The sequence below is a fragment of the Hyla sarda genome, chromosome 11 (genome assembly GCF_029499605.1).
Source record: "Hyla sarda isolate aHylSar1 chromosome 11, aHylSar1.hap1, whole genome shotgun sequence".
Lineage (NCBI taxonomy): Eukaryota > Metazoa > Chordata > Amphibia > Anura > Hylidae > Hyla > Hyla sarda.
This window is the reverse complement of record NC_079199.1, coordinates 28,935,866-28,956,537: the sequence shown is the minus strand read 5'-3', so window position 1 is coordinate 28,956,537 and position 20,672 is coordinate 28,935,866. Positions and strand designations below refer to the sequence as shown.

The following is a 20,672-nucleotide window of genomic DNA, read 5'->3' as shown; positions in this document are numbered from 1 at the left end:
GGAACACAGTGCTCTCTGCTTACATCATGACCACAGTGCTCTCTGCTGACATCTCTGTCCATTTTAGGAACTGTCCAGAGCAGCATATGTTTTCTATGGGAATTTTCTCCTACTCTGGATAGTTGCTAAAATGGACAGAGATGTCAGCAGAGAGCACTGTGGTCATGATGTCAGCAGAGAGCTGTGTTCCAAAAAGAAAAGAATCTCCTCTGTAGTATTCAGCAGCTAATAAGTACTGGAAGGATTAAGATTTTTTTTTTAATTGAAGTAATTTACACATCTGTAAATTTCTGGCACCAGTTGATTTAAAAAGAAAAAGTTTTCCACCGGAGTACCCCTTTAAATATGACATCAAACTGACATTTGCAGAGAGTGTAAGGCATACAAAGTGCCTCATGCCAAAGTACGGTAATAAAAATCTAAATTATTTTCAGTTGAAGTGACTATTATGTGAATTATCCTATGAAATGTCCCGTCCAGTATGCTTCATGCTTCTGTTATCAATTCTAAATAAAAGTAATGTTAATCTGTCCCCTATTAGAAGCTCGGCCTAGCCTTAACAAAATGAATGTGACAGCACTGACAATCAGCATTTATTTATTAATATCCGGATATTTGTACAATCTGTTTTCCGATATTTCCACCTTTCATCATGGACACAAAAGCTCCTGCAAAAGAAAAATAAACTATTACCTAAGGGTCTATTCATACAGAATAAAGAAGTGTGAATGGGAGTGCGGAATCCCATAGAAGTCTCTGGGTTTTAATTTGAGGCGGAATTCCGCTGTGAATAGATCCCAAGACTGTCACTGTCCATCCATATGCCTGCATTATTGGGCTAATATCCCGATGGGCAAAATGTTCATAGGTGCCCACCCAGCGTATAGATCACTTTTTTTTTTTTTTTTTTTTTTAATCTTTCCTATATCTTGGGGGAAAACACTTATACAGTATCATCAATACTCCCAATACACACTTCTAAGGCTCATGTTTCACAGTCAGGAGTAGAGATGAGCGAATTTACAGTAAATTCAATTCGTCACAAACTTCTCGGCTCGGCAGTTGTTGACTTTTCCTGCGTAAATTAGTTCAGCTTTCAGGTGCTCCCGTGGGCTGGAAAAGGTGGATACAGTCCTAGGAGACTCTTTCCTAGGACTGTATCCACCTTTTCCAGCCCACTGGAGCACCTGAAGGCTGAACTAATTTATGCAGGAAAAGTCATCAACTGCTGAGCCGAGAAGTTTGTGACGAATTGAATTTACTGTAAGTTCGCTCCTCTCTAGTCAGGAGCCTTGGGTAGCCGGATGAAGCCACCTTTGAGAACCATCATGGCAGTCTTTATTTTGACTTGATATTGATTGTGATAAAGGTTTGGAAAAAGAACTGCTCATACTGTAAAGACTGTCTATGACTATGATGTGCATAGACATGGTTTACTCAAGCTTAAAGGGGTACTCCGGTGGAAAACTTTTTTTTTTTATCATCAACTGGTGCCAGAAAGTTAAACAGATTTGTAAATTACTTCTATTAAAAAAAATCTTAATCCTTCCAGTACTTATTAGCTGTTGAATACCACAGAGGAAATGATTTTCTTTTTGGAACACAGAGCTCTCTGCTGACATCATGAGCACAGTGCTCTCTGCTGACATCTCTGTCCATTTTAAGAACTGTCCAGAGTAGGAGAAAAATCCCCATAGCAAACATATGCTGCTCTGGACAGTTCCTAAAATGAGTGATGTCAGCAGAGAGCTCTGTGTTCCAAAAATAAAAGATTTTCCTCTGTAGTATTCAGCAGCTAATAAGTATTGGAAGGATAAACATTTTTTAATATAAGTAATTTACAAATCTGTTTAACTTTCTGGCACAAGTTAATAAAAAAAAAAAAATAGTTTTCCACCGGAGTACCCCTTTAATATGCCTGTAACTCCAAAGCAAACCACATCTCTTCAGGCCCAAGCCAACAGGGCCATGGAGATCTATAACGCTGTTACCTGGAGATTCCACAGTATGAACCCTGCTTAAGGGCAACCTTTGCTGACTGAATCAGATGGCACTAAGACCACACAGACATTGTCTTCCCCATAGATGGCAATATATTCCGCCGAAAGAATGAGCAGGATCTTTCTTCCGGTGGTGGAATTCCATATTCTGCACTGTGCAGCGGAATCCCATTGACAGTAATGGGATTCTGCTGCATTGTAATTTCAGAGTGTAATTTTTAAGTGGAAATTTCTTAGTGCGCACATAGCCTTAGGGTCATTGCACATGTGGTCAGCCTGTGAACTGTGGCTGTATTACACTTGTGGGTTAAAGGGGTCCTCTGCCCCTAGCATCTTATCCCCTATCCAAAGGATAGGGGATAAGATGTCAGATCACCAGGTACCCGCTGCTGGGGACCCCCGTGATCTCCACTGCGGCACCCCGCTATCATTACTGCACAGAGCACACTCTCTCTGTGCGTAATGATGGGCACTACAGGGGCCGGAGCATCATTACATCACGGAACTGCCCCTCGTGACGTCACAGCCCGCCCCCTCAATACAAGTCTATGGGAGGGGCGGCCATCACGCCCCCTCCCATAGACTTGCGGCCATCACGCCCCCTCCCATAGACTTGCATTAAGGGGGGGGGGGGGCTGTGACGTCACGAGGGGGCGGAGCTGTGACGTAACTATGCTCCGGCCCCTGTATCGCTGGTCATTACACGCAGAGCGAGTGTGCTCTGTGCAGTAATGATAGCGGAGTGCCGCAGTATAGATCACAGGGGTCCCCAGCAGCGGGAACCTGGTGATCTGACATCTTATCCCCTATCCTTTGGATAGGGATAAGATGTCTAGGAACGGAGTGCCACTTTAAGGCTTAATAAACATGGCGCAATCAATCTTTAAAGCACAACTGTCATGAACTTTTACTGCAATAACCTGCACACAGCAGGTGGTTTGTATAACAACCTTTCTACCTAATACTTCCCGGTTTTATTACCCTAAAAAGGCTTTTTAAGAAAGTCACGGACAGTCAGGTAGGCGTGGCGCGAAGTCCGTGATGCCCCGCCACCAGCCACGCCCACCGACTGTAATTCAGCACTGGGACTCTGTGTGATTGACACAAGGTCCCAGCGCATGAGCCGCTCATTTCTTCTAACGTGCGCGCCGCTGTGTATAATGCTTGCGAGCGCTCGCTCCCGCTGCCGTCTTTCTACTCACCTGCGCAGTGTGCCCTGAGTAGAAAGACGGCGGAGGGAGCGAGCGCTCTCAAGCATTATACACAGTGGCGCGCATGTTAGAAGAAGTTAACGGCGCATGCGCTGGGACCTTGTGTCAATTACACAGAGTCCCAGTGCTGAATTACAGTCGGTGGGCGTGGCTGGTGGCGGGGCATCACGGACTTCGCGCCACGCCTACCTGACTGTCCGTGACTTTCTTAAAAAGCCTTTTTTAGGGTAATAAAAGCCGTGAACCATTAGGTAGAAAGGTTGTTATACAAACCACCTGCACACAGTACACGTGCTGTGTGCATGTTATTGCAGTAAAAATTCATGACAGTTGCGCTTTAAGGTTTCCATACACCGGTAGACTAAAGTCTGTTGACCTGCCACCTTCGCCAGTTTCAGGGACTGTCTAAGGTAGTGTTTCTCTGGTCTAAGGTGTATGGAAGCCAACAGATGATGCTGGAGCAGAGTAGGGTAGGGAGCTTTAGATTTATACTGCTAGACCCTATTGTTCTAGGCAAGATAAGCTGGCAGCAGAGAAGTCTGGATGCTGCTCAGCCCCCCTCGGAGGACACATGAACTTTTGGCCATGCCGGACCTTAAAGGGGTACTCCGGAGCTCCAGCGTTTGTTCAGAACACTCTGAGCTAGAGACCGTGATCGTGGCGTCACGGCCACGCCCCTGTCATGCCACCCCCTCTCCATTCATGTCTATGGGAGGGGGCGTGTCTGCAGACACGCCCCCTCCCATAGACATGAATGGAGGGGGGCATGGCATGGCGTCACGACCATTGCCGCAGGAACCCAGAGTTTGTTTAGAAGGCCGGGTGCTACGGGAGATCATGGGGGGGCCCCAGCAGCGGTACCCCCGTGATCAGAGATCTTATCCCCTATCCTTTGGATAGGTGATAAGATGTCTAGCAGGGGAGTACCCTTTTAATGTATTTTGGGAGGTAGAGACATAACTGTTGGCCGAACAAACAGACAGTTATTGAATGTATGCAGCAATATCTTTCTATACTTCAGTAAAATAAATACGTTGTAAATATCTCTAGTGCCTGGTACCCGACGAGCTCCGCTTTACTTTGCTGCTCATGTATCCGTCATCACTGTTATGGCAACAATTCCACATGGCAAGTCTTAAAGATAAGTCACTTCATCGTGATCACACACTTCTGGTAAAACATAGACTAACTCGATGTTCTTTCCCCCACGCCATTCTGTTCTCTCGCTCTAACATTCCAGTTTCTTCTTTTTTTTTTTTTTGTTTTGTTTACTAGGCTAAGTGAATCTGGCCTTGCAGGGTTTACCCATTATGGTCATTTTATCAGCAGCTTTTCTGCTATGTCTGAGTCACTTCACTGACAATATTAAGGATCTCATTTAGGCTGCAGTCACACATGACAATGTTTTTTTTTTTTTACCTGTCACTGCGGGTTTTTAAGCCGAAACAAAAAGTGGATTCAAACAGAATAATACATAAAGAATGGATTTGTACTTTTTCCTGCTGGATCCACTTATGACTCTGGGCTTAAAGGGGGTTATCCAGGAAAAAAAATTTTTTTTTATATCAACTGGCTCCAGAAAGTTAAACAGATTTGTAAATTACTTCTATTAAAAAAATCTTAATCCTTTCAGTACTTATGAGCTGCTAAAGTAGAGTTGTTCTTTACTGTCTAAGTGTTCTCTGATGACACCTGTCTTGGGAACTGTCCAGAGTAGAAGCAAAATCCCCATAGCAAACCTCTTCTACTCTGTGCAGTTCCCGAGACAAGCAGAGATGTCAGCAGAGAACACTGTTGCCAGACAGAAAAGAACAACTCAACTTCAGCAGCTGATAATTATTGGAAAGATTAAGATTTTTTTTTTAAAGAAGTCATTTACTGATCTGTTTAACTTTCTGGAGCCAGTTGATATACATAAAAAAAAAAAAAAAAAAAAAGTTTTTTCCTGTAATACCCCTTTATGGTCTATTCACACACAGTATTCTGTGCAGATTTGATGCACAGGATTTTCTGCTGCAGATTTCAATGTAAACTGAACACAGTATTCTACGCAGATTTGATGTGCAGGATTTCAAGCTGTGTGTGTGTGTGAATAGACCCTTAAATTGGTTTTCCGGTAAAAATGTATTACTTTGTCATTGTCCCCAGCCTACCTAATAAAAAAATAAGGGTAGGGTCAAATGTAGCATAAATGCTGTGTATTTGACGCACATGTGTATTTCTAGAAAAGTATTCTTGCTAGACCTTGCTAGCAAAAAATATGCATGTGAGTCAAAAAAAATCAGTGTTTGCGCTACGTGTGACCCTAAATCACCTCCGCTCCCTGGTAGCTCCGGTATTGGGGCGCTCAGTCTGTGCCAACGGGACTGTGACATGTGGGCCTGTTTCCAAACCTCACTGCACACAAAGGGCTGCTGCCGGGTAGCCCTGTGTGTCTGCTCATAGGAGAATATGCAGCGTATTTTGCTAAGTGCTAAATACACTGCATATATGCCAAGTGTGACCCTACCCTAAAGGGATATGCTGGGAAACCCTGACGTCTGCCATTGTAATCATTCTGTAGGGATTTTCGATAGTTTTTTTTTTTTTTTTTGCAGTAACTTATGACGGTATGTACGGCCCAAAAAGGTTGTTACTGTAGTGCAATGTCATCAACAATGATGAACTGAAATGGCCGCACACACACAATCCAGCAATTGTTGGTGCAGCCCGGCCACACAATTTATCAAGCCTTGTGAAGGATCACAGAGACAAGGAAAACTGAGACTTCTCATATCCTTTCCCAGCTTTGTATTCAGTAATTGTAACTAAAGACCTGATATGAACATTGCCTAAAGACTGAAAACCAGGAATGAGGTAAGTGCATGATCCGTTTTACATAACCTGCAACCACATAATGTTCCCTTTCTCCTGTGGTGGCGCTGAAGAGTAACTGACTATTCCCTGCTGGGTCTCCCTACCTATTAGAGCTGCGTGCTTGGTGTCCCAACACTCGGATAAGCTTCTTATCAGGATACCCATCCCCAAAAAAATTCTTAAAGGAGAACTCCGGAATAGGAAAATTATCGTTCATACTGCCGGCAGTAAAAGAATAAACAGGTACATACCTTCCTTCACTCCTCCGGTAACCGTCTCCGGTCTCCGCCGCGATCCTCTTCCTGGTTGCCGGTGGTCGGAGATTCATACTGCACTCAGCCAATCATTGGCCGCAGCGAAGACCCTACTCAGCCGGCGATAGGCTGAGCGGCAGTGTGATGATGTTTTCGGCCCCGGCAGCAGGTGCCGGTGTAGTGAAGAATTGTGTCTTGAAGCGTTCTCACACTGCCGCTCAGCCTATCGCCGGCCGAGTCGGGACTTCACTGCGGCCGGTGATTGGCTGAGTGCTGTATGACTCACTGACCACCGGCAACCAGGAAGAGGATCGCAGTGGAGGCCGGAGCCGGTTACCGGAGGAGCAAAGGAAGGTATGTACCTGTTTATTTTTTTACTACCGGCAGTATGGATCATAATTTTCCTATTCCGGAGTTCTTCTTTAAAGGGTTACACCGGTGCTTAGACATCCTATCCCCTATCCAAAGGATAGGGGATAAGATGCCTGATCGCGAGAGTCCCGCCGCTGGGAACCCCTCGTGATCTTGCACGCGGCACCCCGTTTATAATCAGTCCCCGGAGCGTGTTAGCTCCGGGTCTGATTACCGGCGAACCACAGGGCCGACGGCATGTGACGTCGCGCCTCCGCCCCCATGTGACGTCACGCTCTGCCCCTCAATGCAAGCCTATGGTAGGGGGCGTGATTGCTGTCACGCCCCCTCCCATAGGCTTGCATTGAGGGGCGGAGCGTGACGTCACATGCCGTCGGCCCTGTGGTCACCGGTAATCAGACCTGGAGCGAACACGCCACGGGGACTGATTATAAACGGGGTGCCACGTGCAAGATCATGAGGGGTTCCCAGCGGCGGGACTCCCGCGATCAGGCATCTTATCCCCTATCCTTTGGATAGGGGATAGGATGTCTAAGCATCGGAGTACCCCTTTAAGTGTAACTGTGAACTATTGTTTCTTTAAGAATATTAAAACAAAAATAAAATGCTGATTTTTTTTTACCTGCTGTGTTCTCAATTCCGTGTACAACCGTCTCCTTAACCTGCGAAGTAGATGTGAAAAAAAAAGCTCCATGTTAAAATGTAAGCAGAAACAGTGTGAAGGTATTAGAGAAACCTGCAGTAAGGATAAGGAGATGGAATCACATGGCTTTTGTTCCCCTTCACATTATCTCCAGAACAGCTTGGTAAGGAACACTCGGTTCCTGAGGCGAACAGATTCAGTGTTACATAATAATTCAGAGGGGACAAGGAGTGTGCAGCAGGGAGAATGTAACACCGGGAATCATCAGGATGGAAACAGTGCAGCCTCCTGAACTAAATCTGCACAATTACTGATGCACATAGAACATTTAGGGGTTGGGTCTCACACTATAATAGAATATATAAGGGACTCTGCTATAATGGAATTTCCAAGCAGAATTCTTCAGCTGGATTCCACTAAGAAATTCTGTAATGTGAATGAGGCCTCAAAGCTGTGTTTCCTAACCAGGGTGCCTCCAGATGTTGCAAGACTACAACTCCCAGCATGCCTGGACAGCTTTTGGCTGTCCAGGCATGCTGGGAGTTGTAGTTTTGCAACACCTGGAGGCATCCTGGTTGGGAAACACTGCCTCAAAGTATCGGGCATTAAAATCCATCAATCCTGTTTAACCCCTTAAGGACCAAGCCCTTTTTGACCTTAAAGGGATACTACTGGTGGAAAACCTTTTTCTTTTTTTTTTTAAATCAACTGGTGCCAGAAAGTTAAACAAATTCGTAAATGACTTCTATTAAAAAATCTTTATCCTTCCAGTACTTTGTAGCAGCTGTAGTCTACAGAGGAAATTCTTTTTCTTTTTGAATTTCTTTTTTGTCTTGTCCACAGTGCTCTCTGCTGACACCTGATGCCCGTATCAGGAACTGTCCAGAGCAGGAGAAAATCCCCATAGCAAACCTATGCTGCTCTGAACAGTTCCTGACACAGACAGAGGTGTCAGCAGAGAGCACTGTGGACAAGACAAAAAAGAAATTCAAAAAGAAAAGAATTTCCTCTGTAGCATACAGCTGCTAAAAAGTACTGAAAGGGTAAAGATTTTTTAATAGAAGCCATTTACAAATCTGTTTAACTTTCTGGCACCAGTTGATTAAAAAAAAAAAGTTTTCCACCAGTGTACCCCTTTAAGGATCAGGCCAATTTTATTTTTGAGTTTTCGTTTTTTCCTCCTAAAATCCATAACTATTTTATATTTCCATCTACAGACACATATAAGGGCTTGTTTTTTTGCATGACCAATTGTACTTTTGTAATGAAACCTCTCATTTTACCCAAAAATTTATGGCAAACCCAAATAATAATTTTTTTTACTGAGGAAATTTAAATGAAAACCACAATTTTGCACATTTTGGAGGGTTTTGTTTTCACATTGCACAATTTACGGTAAAAATGACGTGTACTTTATTCTGTGAGTCAATACGATTAAAATGATACCCGTGGCTAGATACTTTGAGATTTTTTTAAGCGGTACAAAAATATAAAACTTTTCGTACAAAATCAGTAATCTAAAATCGCCCTATTTTGACCACCTATAACTTTTCCATTTTTCCGTATATAGGGCGGTATGAGGGCTCATTTTTTGCACCGTCATCTGTACTTTTTTATCATACCAAATTTGCATATATTAAACTTTTAGATAACTTTTTATAAAAATTTTTGGACTTTTCTTTTATTTTTTATGTTTACGCAATTTTTATTGGGGGAGGGGATTTTACTTTTTTTTACTTAAAATTTTTTAATTTTTCAACCTTTTTGTAACACTTTATCGTTCCATAGAGGATTATCAATAGCAATCAGTTGATTGCTAATACTGTTCAGTGCTATGCATAGGGCATAGCACTGATCAGTATTATCGGCTATCTTCTGCTCGATCTCAGACCAGAGCAGAAAACCTGAGGAGACGGCCGGAGGCCGCCATTACAGATGATCGGATCATCTATTTTAACATGCGCATTGCCGCAGATGCTGTGATCTGTATTGATCACTGCATCTGACGGGACCTGCAGTGTATGACGTGAACACCGCTCCAATGCTTGCAGTCATACACAGGACATAATGGTACGTCCTGGTGCGCTAGGTAACTCCACACCACGATGTACATTTACGTATGTGGTCATTAAGGGGTTAAAGGGGTACTCTACCCCTAGACATCTTATCCCCTAGCCAAAGGATAGGGCAAAGGAGTATCTGATCGTGGGGAGTCCGGCAGCTGGGACACCCGCAATCTCTTGCCCGGCACCCCGTAATCTGCATGCACGGAGCAAACTCTGCTCCATGCTGGATTACATGCGACCACAGCTGTCACTCCCCTTCCATAGACATTAATGGGGGGCAATGGGTACCGCAGCCGGTGTTCTGAACATAAATGTTCAAAACTCTGGGGTGGCGGGCCGCAGAAAGGACGATCATCATGTATGGATCCTCTGTACCTATTAGGCAGGTTTTTCTGTAGAGCCAATTCCCTCTCCTGATGTCTATGCCAATGAATGTTGAAGATAAGAAACCCTACCAATGTTTTTTTTCCAATGTGTACTTAAGAGTATGGGTTCGACCACCATCGATTAAAACCTTATCTTGAACATACCTTCAATTTTCCTGCCTTCAACCACTGACTCAGCTGCTGAATAGCCATTTCATGTTGATCTGCATAGTTTAACACCATGAATCTTTCCCTGTCAAAAATTCACATGAACATTTTATTAGCTGTATCGCATATTTGCATAATTCAGGTACATAAATAAAAATAAAAAAATAGTGTTACATGGAAAAAAAAAAAAAAATTCCAGATTTTTAACATACACTTGTTAAATATATACAGTGTATGTAATATTTGTATTAATCTTTTAATTTTTATTAAAGGGGTACTCCCATGAAAACCTTTTTTTTTTTTTTTTTTTTTTTTTAAATCAACTGGTGCCAGAAAGTTAAACAGATTTGTAAATCACTTCTATTAAAAAATCTTAATCCTTCCAGTCCTTTTTAGGGGCTAAATACTAAAGAGAAATCCAAAAAAGAAATGCATTTCCTCTGATGTCATGACCACAGTGCTCTCTGCTGACCTCTGCTGTTCATTTTAGGAACTGTCCAGAGCAGGAGAAAATCCCCATAGCAAAAATATGCTGCTCTGGACAGTTCCTAAAATGGACAGCAGAGGTCAGCAGAGAGCACTGTGGTCATGACATCAGAGGAAATGCATTTCTTTTTTGGATTTCTCTTTAGTATTTAGCCCCTAAAAAGTACTGGAAGGATTAAGATTTTTTTAATAGAAGTGATTTACAAATCTGTTTAACTTTCTGGCACCAGTTGATTGAAAAAAATAAAAATAAAGTTTTCCAAGGAAGTACCCCTTTAATGTTAGAAATGTTATGTATAGCAAAAAGGGAAACAAATAAATTATAGTATAGAAAAAACACCAACCTTGTGATATTGCGTTCTTTCAGATTGGCCTCTGTCTGAGGGTGTAGAGGAGGTGGATAGGGAACATCCTTGTTGTACTGTGAGATCTGACCACATAGAACGATATGGCTGTTCTTCGTCATCTACTTACAAAAAAAAACATTTTTTTTATCAGCATACAGGGATTTTCCCAGCATTAAAAGTTAACCTGAATCCAGAAAATAGGGGTTAATTAGCTGATCGGTGGGAGTCCGAATACTGGGACCCCCACCGATCATAAAGATTGAAGTCAAATGTCTCTAGAATGAATGGACCAGCAGCCTGCATGATCTGTTCCTGCTCTATTCACAATAGAACTTCTAAACACAGTATATTTCAGCATTCTGCAATGTTAAGAAGCCCGTAAAGAATGAATGGAGCAGTGGCCCAGTATACACCCTGCCGTCCAGTTCAGGGGACAATTGACTTCCATCCCCGTTATTGGGTGGGGTTTTAGAAGTTGATCCCCCACCGATCAGCACGTTATCCCCTGTTGATAGGGTATATCTTATCTTGGCATAACCCCTTTAAAGGGGTACTCAACTGGAAAACATTTTCTTTTAAATCAACTGGTGCCAGAAATAAGGTTAAACAGATTTGTAAATTACAGTGATCCCTCAACATACGATGGTAATTCGTTCCAAATGAACCATCGTTACTTGAATCCATCGTATGATGAGGGATCCGTACAATAATATAGAATGTTATAGTCACGTGTCCCTGCCGCTCCAGACCCTCACCACTGCCCTGGATTGATGCTGTCATCACGTCCCCAGGGTGTCCCCGCCGCTCCGGACAGTCACCGCTGCCCTGGATCGTCGCTCTCCATCGCCGTCATCACGTTGTTGCACATGCCGCTCCTCGCCGGAGCACACGGGGCATATTAAACGGCTATCCGGCAGCAGCTGAAGCAGTCTGCGCTGCTGGACTGCTGTTTATGCGATGGCCTCTGAGAGGACATTGTACGTTGAAATTATCGTATGTCTGGGCCATCGTAGGTCAGGGGATCACTGTACTTCTATTAAAAAATCACAGTCATTCCAGTACTTATTAGCTGCTGTATAAAACTCAGGAAGTTCTTTTCTTTTTGAATTTCCTTTCTGCCTGACCACAAGTGCTCTCTGTTGACACCTCTGTCCATGTCAGGAACTGTCCAGAGCAGGAGAGGTTTGCTATGGGAATTTGCTCCTGCACTGGACAGTTCCTGACATGGACAGAGGTGCCAGCAGAGAGCACTGTGGTCAGACAGAAAGGAAATTCAAAAAGAAAAGAACTTCCTCTGTATTATACAGCAGCTTATAAGTACTGGAAGGATGGAAGGATTTGGATTTGTTTTTTTTAATGGAAGTCTGTCTAACTTTCTGGCACCAGTTGATTTAAAAGAAAATGTTTTCCAGTGGAGTACCCCTTTAAAGCCCAGCTCCCCAAAAAATTTGACAATGTAGATATCCTCATAATTATTGAATCTATCCAAATTAAAGCCCATAATGTCAAAGTTAGAGAAAGAAAATTACTGATCACTAAATCATATCTCCAGTGCTAGATAGCTCCCAATATCTTAGCTTCCTAAACTCCTTGTAAGTATGAATTAGAGAAAGTTAAAGGGGTTCTCCAGAAGAAAACTTTTTTTTTTTACCACTAAACTGGTGCCAGAAAGTAAAACAGATTTGTAAATGACTTCTATTTAAAAATTTTAATCCTTCCAGTACTTATCAGCTGCTGTATGCTCCACAGAAAGTTGTGTGCTTCTTTCCATTCTGACCACAGTGCTCTCTGCTGACACCTCTGTCCATGTCAGGAACTGTCCGGAGCAGGAGCAAACGCCCATAGCAAACCTCTAATCTTATTCAACCCCATTACCCAAAATAGGTATTTCACACGTATAGAATATTAAACAAGGATTTTCCAGATAAAAATAAGTCAGTGCTTCCTGACATTGAAATATTCCATACTTACCTGACTAATAACCACGTCGCTGATTTCACCTCCGACATTGTCAAAGTAGACGTCTACTCCTTCAGGACAGCATTCTCTTAACTTATCTGCCAGACCCTTTTCCTTGTAATTCAATGCGGCGTCAAAACCAAAATCTGAGGTTAATAACGAACACTTCTCGTCCGTCCCGCAAATCCCAACGACGCGAGAGCAGCCGAGGAATCGACCGATCTATAGAACAAGTGTTAAGTGAATGTGTTAGATCTACATGGTAAATATATGTAAAGACAAACTTTCACGACGTTCATTCTGCCCTATGTGAGTAAAGCCTCATTCCTAGGGCCATAATGTATCTGCATTTTAGCCTCTTTACTATGGCCGCAAGACAAGGATACACCCCCCCCCCCCCAATGCCAACTTCCCCACCATATTGGGAGTTTTCAAAAATGTTTGCCATGTCATAAAGCAGTGTCTCCCAACCAGGGTGCCCCCAGCTGTGGCAAAACTACAACTCCAAGCATGCCGGACAGCCAATATTACAGGCGGCTCCTCTATGCCTTCCGCTGGCCTGATCTCTGTGATTGACTGATCTCTCCTAATAAACAGAAAGGGGACAACAGTCAACCACAGAAAGGAGGAAGACAGAGACACATCAGGCTGTATTATACTGTACTTGTAATGGATTTGAACTCTTGACACAGAAACAAAAGTATCTATGATTTAGTTTAATGGTCTATTCACACGTACAGTATTCTGCTGCAGATTTCAATGCAAACTGAATGACTGAACACCGCTTCAAATCCTGTGCATCAAATCTGCACAGAATACTGTACGTGTGAATAGATCCGCTGGTGGGGGAATGCTCTATGCTGGCTACATGTGCCTGCTCGTAGTGGCAATACGCCGCTACCAGCACGCACACTGCGATCTGCGAGTCGCAGTATACTCGCACATCGGGGGAGCTCTCTGCCTAGCTCAGAGCAGGGAGAGCGGCCGCGATGTGCAAGTACGCCGCGCACATTGCTGCAGTGTGTCTGCTGGTAGCGGCGTATTGCCCCTACCAGCAGGCACATGTAAAGCCAGCATAGAGCGGGGCCTTCACCAGCAGATACGCAGCTAAATACGCTGCGAAAATCCGCACATGTGAATGTACAGGATCCAGATTTGATGTGCAGGATTTGTAATTGCCAATTAGAAGTTGTGCTCAGTAATTTAGTTTATATTGAAATCTGCAGCAGAAAATCCTATGCATCAAATCCAGCGCATCAAACCTGCGTATGTGTGAACGTACCCTAAAGGGGTACTCCGGTGGGAAACATTTTATTTAAATCAACTGGTGCCAGAAAGTTATACAGATTTGTAAATTACTTCTATTTAAAAATCTTAATCCTTCCAGTAGGTTTGATGCGCAGGTTTGATGCGCTGGATTTGATGCATAGGGTTTTCTGCTGCAGATTTCAATATAAACTTCAGCTGCTGTATGATCCACAGGAAGTTCTTTTCTTTTTGAATTTATTTTCTGTCTGAACACAGTGCTCTCTGCTGACACCTCTGTCCATCTCAGGAACTGTCCGGAGCAGTAGAGGTTTGCTATGGGGATTTTCTCCTATTCTGGACAGTTCCTGACACAGACAGAGGTGTCAGCAGAGAGCACTGTGGTCAGACAGAAAAGAACTACTCAACTTTCTCCGTAGTATACAGCAGCTGATAAGTACTGGAAGGAGTAAGATTTTTAGATAGAAGTAATTTACAAATCTGTTAAACTTTCTGGCACCAGTTGATTTAAAAAAAAATGTTTTCCACCGGAGTACCCCTTTAGAAGTATTAGAAACCAGGATTACACAGACACAAACTTCATACAGAGTGAACATATGGAAGACAAGGATGAGTGCCGAACCTACTCCTCTGTATTACTTACCTGTCCAGCCAACGACCCGCAAGCTCCAGCAGCGCCACTGACAACCATCGTCTGATTAGCACCAGGGATCACATGACCTTTCTCTTTTACACCAAGGAAAGCAGTCAAGCCAGTTAATCCCACTGCACCCAGAAAATGGGAGAGGTTTCCATCCACAAGACTAGGGTCCAACTTTTGGAAATATGACAAGAGTGGAAAGATAAGTAACACATACATTTAAAGCCCTGTCATTCTACAAAAATATAGCATTTTGTTTTGTGCACAAGTAAATAGGTTACATTTGTTAACATCTTTTAACAGGACCAAACCATCTCAATAGAGGATTTGTCATTTGCTCTAATAGCGAGCGAGTCCAGGGGCACTTACTTAAATGGAAACTCTCATTAAAGTAAACTTTTTATATAATATAGATCTTTAAAAAATAATCTAATATATTTCTTATAAAAAAAAAAGTACTTTTACCATATTTTTTGTCCTTTGAAATCCTGGCCACTAAGTGTCAGCCTACTTGGTCCAGGATGGCATTTCCCCCCTCACGTAATGCACGTTCGGACCACTGCTTGCCAGAGCAGTGGTCCCACTGCAGGAAGTGACGTCCGCGCAGCTCGCTCTCTGCCTGTATATGAAACAGGAAGAGAGCGAGCACAGTGCTCGTGCGTGCGCAGCGTGCACCTAATTTACATATGCCCCCCCTCATGCATCTCCCCGTTCTCCTCCTGTATTATTCATCCCGCTGCGCGCAACCCCAGTGCAGCACGAGCGGGCATGGAGAGAAGAGAGGAAGGACCATATAATCTGCACAACCAGGAAGAAGGGCGGAAGCCGGCCCTGGCAGGCATCAGCTGACGTTGCGCCTGCTTGGCCACGTCCACTTCCTCCCTTACTGGAACACCAATGACTGAGCAGGCTGAGAAGCCTGTAGAAAGGGGGGGGGGGGGGGGGTTTAAAGAATAAAAGGAAGGATTAGTGTCAGGATCAGTCAGGGACAGATTAGTATGTGATAGGTTCTCTTTAACATGTACCCTCATGATATGGCATGTAACACTTAACAAGTTAATGTCCCCAACCTTTGTCAGAGTGTTGCCTTCCAATACACATTTTGTCTGCCAGGGCCAGTTGAAACTTGTAACAATATCCCCAGGTTTAATGTGGCCATGTCTGCTTTGCTCCACAACTCCAATACCACCGCTATCCAGCACTTTCGAGATCTTCCATGACTGGATATAATCTGCGCCCGAATCTTCATTCATTCGACAACGCTGAAAAAATTAAATGATTAAGTTACTCAACCTGTGCAGTCCATTCAGAACGCTTTACTGCCACAAATTGTCTTAGATGGATTTTTTGTGACTTCTGGGTCATGGTTGCGGCCAATTGTGTATAACAGTGCCACCATTTTTAATTAGTTAAGCCACAATGCAGAGCGCTCCACACAGTGCGATATGTACACCATTGGTTGCAAAAACCCCTGATGGGCTGATATCACTGAGTAGACCTATTATTATGCACAGGGTACCAAAAAAGACAGTGGCCCTAATTTACTATTGTAAACCCCGACATGTTTTGTCGTATTGTGCGCCAGATTCTGTCGCATTACGGCAGAAATTCTTTCTGCGCCAGAATTGAAAAAAAAAAGAAGACTAACTCTCCATTTTATTGAGAAAACCCAAAAAAGGGACATGGCCGTCTGGAAAAGTGGGCGTGGGTGCCGAAAAGAGGGCGTGTCCCTGACATTTTCACAAAAAAACTACATATTTACTAAGTTTTCCATAGAAATGTGGTGGAATTGAGCTGAGGAAAACCCGACAGTTCAGAGCATGTGTAAAATAAAGCAAAATGTAGGAAAAAGTGCAAAATGTAGGGAAACAAAATAAAAATTGTAGGGAATTGAAAACCACAAAGAAAACTACACAACACTCTTAGTAAATCAGGGCCAGCGTGTCGTCGTAACAAGTGGGCATGGCTTGTCAGAAAATGGCTATGATATAGGTGGAAAAGGGGAATGGCTTAAAATGCAACGCTGTGTGCCAAAAATAGGACTACATTTTGGTAACTCATTCACCCGAAAATCGGCCCATGTAAAGACGATATTTTTGAAAAGAAACAGTGATGCAGTTTAGTAACCAACCAGGTTCCAGCTTTCATTTGTCAGAGAATTTTAAAGGGGATGTGTCATATCATTTGTTTGCTTTTCTCTGGCCATCTCCGCTATGTTTGCGATGGCCAAAGGTGGTTGGGAAATGCCAAATGCAGCCAAAGCGGATTTGCGTAACTTCCATTGACTTTAAAGGGAGTTACACAAACGGCATAGCCCTGTGAGCTTTTAACTGACCATCTCTGGACTGTTTTCAGCTTCCGGAAGTGGTCAGGAAAACCGAAAGCAGCCAAAGCAGGGAAATTACGCAATTTGCATAACTCCCATTGATTATAATGAATATTACGTAAACAGTGTAGCCTTCCGGGCTACTCTGTTTATGTTACATAATCAGGGGAGCTTGTGGGGTTGTGTCATTTGCGCACTACCGGGTCAACTTGGCTTGCCCCACAAAAGGAATTTGAAATGAACCAAAAGGACACCATGTGCTATCTAGCATCTGAGGAAGGGGCTACGCTTAGCCCAGAAAGGCGTTGTGATATTTGTAAAAAATCAGTCTAGAGACTATAGTGGTTTGCAACAAATGTTCAGACTCTTTTCTTCCTGCTGGGACCATATATACCGTAGCGTTGATCTATTCCATCTCATACCAGCAGAAACGATGATGAGATGACCATAAAGACAGAAGTTTTGTCCGGTGCAGAAAGGAACCGTCAGGAGGCAGGATAAAATCAAGGGATTTATTGAATGCAACGCGTTTCGCTGCGCATGCGCAGCGAAACGCGTTGCATTCAATAAATCCCTTGATTTTATCCTGCCTCCTGACGGTTCCTTTCTGCGCCGGACAAAACTCCTGTCTTTATGGTCATCTCATCCTCGTTTCTACTTTACTAAGGAGGGCTGCAGTGGACCGACTTATACACTTCACGCTGAACCTTGTTGTGTGTGGGCGCACAACCAACTTTGGTAAGCGGCTTGGGATTACTTTCCTTCCCCCCACTCACAAGATCTGCTGATCCCGCACATGAGGCGCCTTCTTCCCTCTCTCTAGGTCTCATACCGGCAGGCAGCACCACATTGATTATCATTAATTTGATATGGCCTTTAAAGGGGTACTTCGCCCCTAGACATCCTGTCTTCTATCCAAAGGATAGGGGATAAGATGTCCGATTGTGGGGTGGCCCTCTCGCCATCTCCAGGACGGCACCTTGACTTCTCAACATTTATGTTCAAAATGCCGGGTTGGGGCGGCCATGATCATGACAACATGCCATGCATTCAGGTCTATGGGAGGGTGCGAGATGGCTCGTCACGCCCTCTCCCATAGCCATGAATGGAGGGGGCGTGGCATGACATCACAACCACAGCTGCCTGAACCCGACGTTCTGAACATAAATGTTTAGAACTTCGGTATGCCAGGCCGAATATCGCGCGTGGGGGGCTGCGGGACAGGGATGTTTAGGGGGGGGGCGGGGTTCCAGCGGCCAGACCCCCATCATCAGACATCCCATCTAATGTCCAGGGGCAGAGCACCCCTTAGAATTTGTTGTGGCTCATACACAACAATACAAGGTGAGCAGTTCCCCCAAAAGGATATTACAGGACATTATACTCTGTTTGTATGGAACGGTCTGCTTTAGCTCTCTGTATATGTGGGCGTAATGGCTCTGGTAAAATAGCTGATCGGCAAGATGTGAGGTGTGGGACCCCCACCAATAAAATATTGATTGCCTATACCAGGGTTTTCCAACCAGGGTGCCTCCAGCTGTTGCAAAACCACAACTTCCAGCCAAAGGCTGTCCGGGCATGCTGTTGTGGTTTTGCAACAGCTGGAGGCCCCCTGGTTGGAAAACACTGGTCTACACTGCGGATAGACCATCCAAAACAGGAGGCCCCCAACTTAAACATTGGATTTGGCCAACCTACCTGATGTTTAACCATCTTTAGTTACCTAGACAATGATCCACTTATTCAGACACTGCAATGCATAGAACTAAAAGAACAGCAATGCCATAAACATTACATGTGCCACTTCTAATATTGAACGTGTTATAATTCCTGGTGTTTGCCAAGTTCTGAAGGAGTGAAATTGAAATGATCGCAGTTCACACATTTGGAAGTGAAAATCTACTGCATATTCAATGCATCTCCTGAGAGCGATCCTGCTAATCCGTAGCGCTGCCGCCTTCTGATATACAAGACCTGACTCATTTGTTTCTGCTGGATTTCTATACAAAACAAATTGTTTCATAGATTGTTCCAAGTTACATATGCAAAAAAAAACATCTTTGATTGTTTTCATTTTTCTTTTTCATTTTTGTTTTGTTTTATGTGTTTATCATCCTCTCTCCATTTTAGCATAGCATAGTGCAGAGCTGGTGCTAAACATTAACATTGTTCCATATTGTCCCAATACACATCAATGTCCGGCTCGTCCGGTGGTTCTGATAATGTCTGTGTACATAAATCCTGGTTTTCATCCTTCTATGGCTCCTAATTCCCTTGTTTATGTTGCTCCCACTGCATACAGTTCACTGAGGAGGAGGGGACGTTCCCTTGCACAATAGCAAGTAAAATAGGCAATGGATCCAGGGGATGCAGTTAAAATTTGTTATGCAATACATGATTTGTTATGCAAATCTATGCAATACAAACAGTAGTAGTGAGAAGCCAGATCGCCGACGCGTTTTTGGCGACTAAATGCCCATAATCATGACTAACCAACATGGCGCACCCTGATGGTTATATACCCACAAGGGGCATGAACTACTTTCAGCTGGGGTTAAATTAACCCTATCTATACCCTTGGACAAGCATGACTTTTGCCCTCATATCTCAACTTCCTCCCAACTGGAGACTCTGACACCACCGACTCACACAGCAGGCTGATTGACAAGTCGGGAGCCTGCACAGAGCCCTGCTTGTCCCGCCCACACTTCCTGTATTTTGTCTCAGCACAGAGACACACAGGAAATAGCTGCAGGGACAAGACAAGTGTTCTGGACAGTGGATAGACCCCCCTGTGGTAAGACGTATGGAGTGTTTTTACACCCAAAAAAGTGGGTAAAACTTATCAATGCATATTACAACTATACATACCATGTTATTATCTACATTATATAAAAGCTTTTTACAAATCACAGTGCCAATTTAAAGGGCTGTTTTGGCGCTGTTTTGGTTAGAAAGCAGCCATGTTTTTCTAATTCTGTACTTGCTCTTTAAATAAAGTATATGTCTTATTATTCAGTGTAACCGGCACCAACAAGGTGCTAGACTAGCACTTTCCACACCATCGCCCAAGCCCAATCAAACAACAAGGTGTTACGATATATTTCTTATTTCGCCTGTTTCTTCTTCATTTCTGTACATATAGAAGCACAGACTGCTCACCAGGTAAGGATCCACAGAAATGTATAAGGTTTTGGTCATAACTTGTCCATCCATGAGCTCCTCTGTAAGATCTGTTTCCTCCAGACGGAAGTTTTCGGTTGCTGGCTCCCCATCATTTCCTGAATAAGAATACATAACACTGATGCAGTAAATGTGAGTTAATACACAGTAGTGATAAAAAAAAAAAAAAAAGCAAGGGCTTCGAAGTAAATGTTTTTTTTACTTGCTCTTTACCCATTTCATAGTCTCCTTAAAAAGGGGTACTCCACCCTTAGGTATCTTATTCCCTATCCAAAGGATAGGGGATAAGATGTCTGATCGTGAGAGTCCCACCACTGGGGACCCCCGTGATCTCCCTGCTGCACCTGGCGTTACTTTAGAGCATCGGGTGCAGCACTAGAGACTCGTGACGTCAAAACCACCCCCCCGTGTGCCGGATGTCTGGGGTGCTGCAGCCGAGATTGCGAGGGTCCCGCCGCTGGGGGATAAAATGTCTAGGGATGGAGTACCCCTTTAAACATTTTGTTCTGAACACTGGGTAAAGAATGCGG

At 43.7% G+C, this 20,672-nt stretch overlaps 1 protein-coding gene across 6 annotated transcripts in view; it reads right to left on the bottom strand.

Annotated features, from left to right (window-relative positions):
* Positions 1 to 216: 216 nt before the first annotated feature.
* Positions 217 to 20,672, bottom strand: part of PTGR2 (prostaglandin reductase 2) — a 30,232-nt gene continuing 9,776 nt past the window's right edge. For 4 of the 6 annotated variants that reach the window (XM_056547128.1, XM_056547132.1, XM_056547129.1 and 1 more), the window contains exons 3-10: positions 20,122 to 20,240; positions 15,704 to 15,895; positions 14,637 to 14,807; positions 12,740 to 12,949; positions 10,766 to 10,887; positions 9,933 to 10,020; positions 7,316 to 7,355; positions 222 to 668 (exon numbers count right to left, since the gene is read on the bottom strand). In XM_056547128.1, the coding sequence (XP_056403103.1) occupies positions 601 to 668; positions 7,316 to 7,355; positions 9,933 to 10,020; positions 10,766 to 10,887; positions 12,740 to 12,949; positions 14,637 to 14,807; positions 15,704 to 15,895; positions 20,122 to 20,240 (1,010 nt within the window). In that variant the 3' untranslated portion in view covers positions 222 to 600. Of the gene's footprint in view, positions 669 to 7,315; positions 7,356 to 9,932; positions 10,021 to 10,765; positions 10,888 to 12,739; positions 12,950 to 14,636; positions 14,808 to 15,703; positions 15,896 to 20,121; positions 20,241 to 20,672 lie in introns of all 6 variants that reach the window. The other 2 variants (XM_056547130.1, XM_056547133.1) reach the window with 2 other exon arrangements.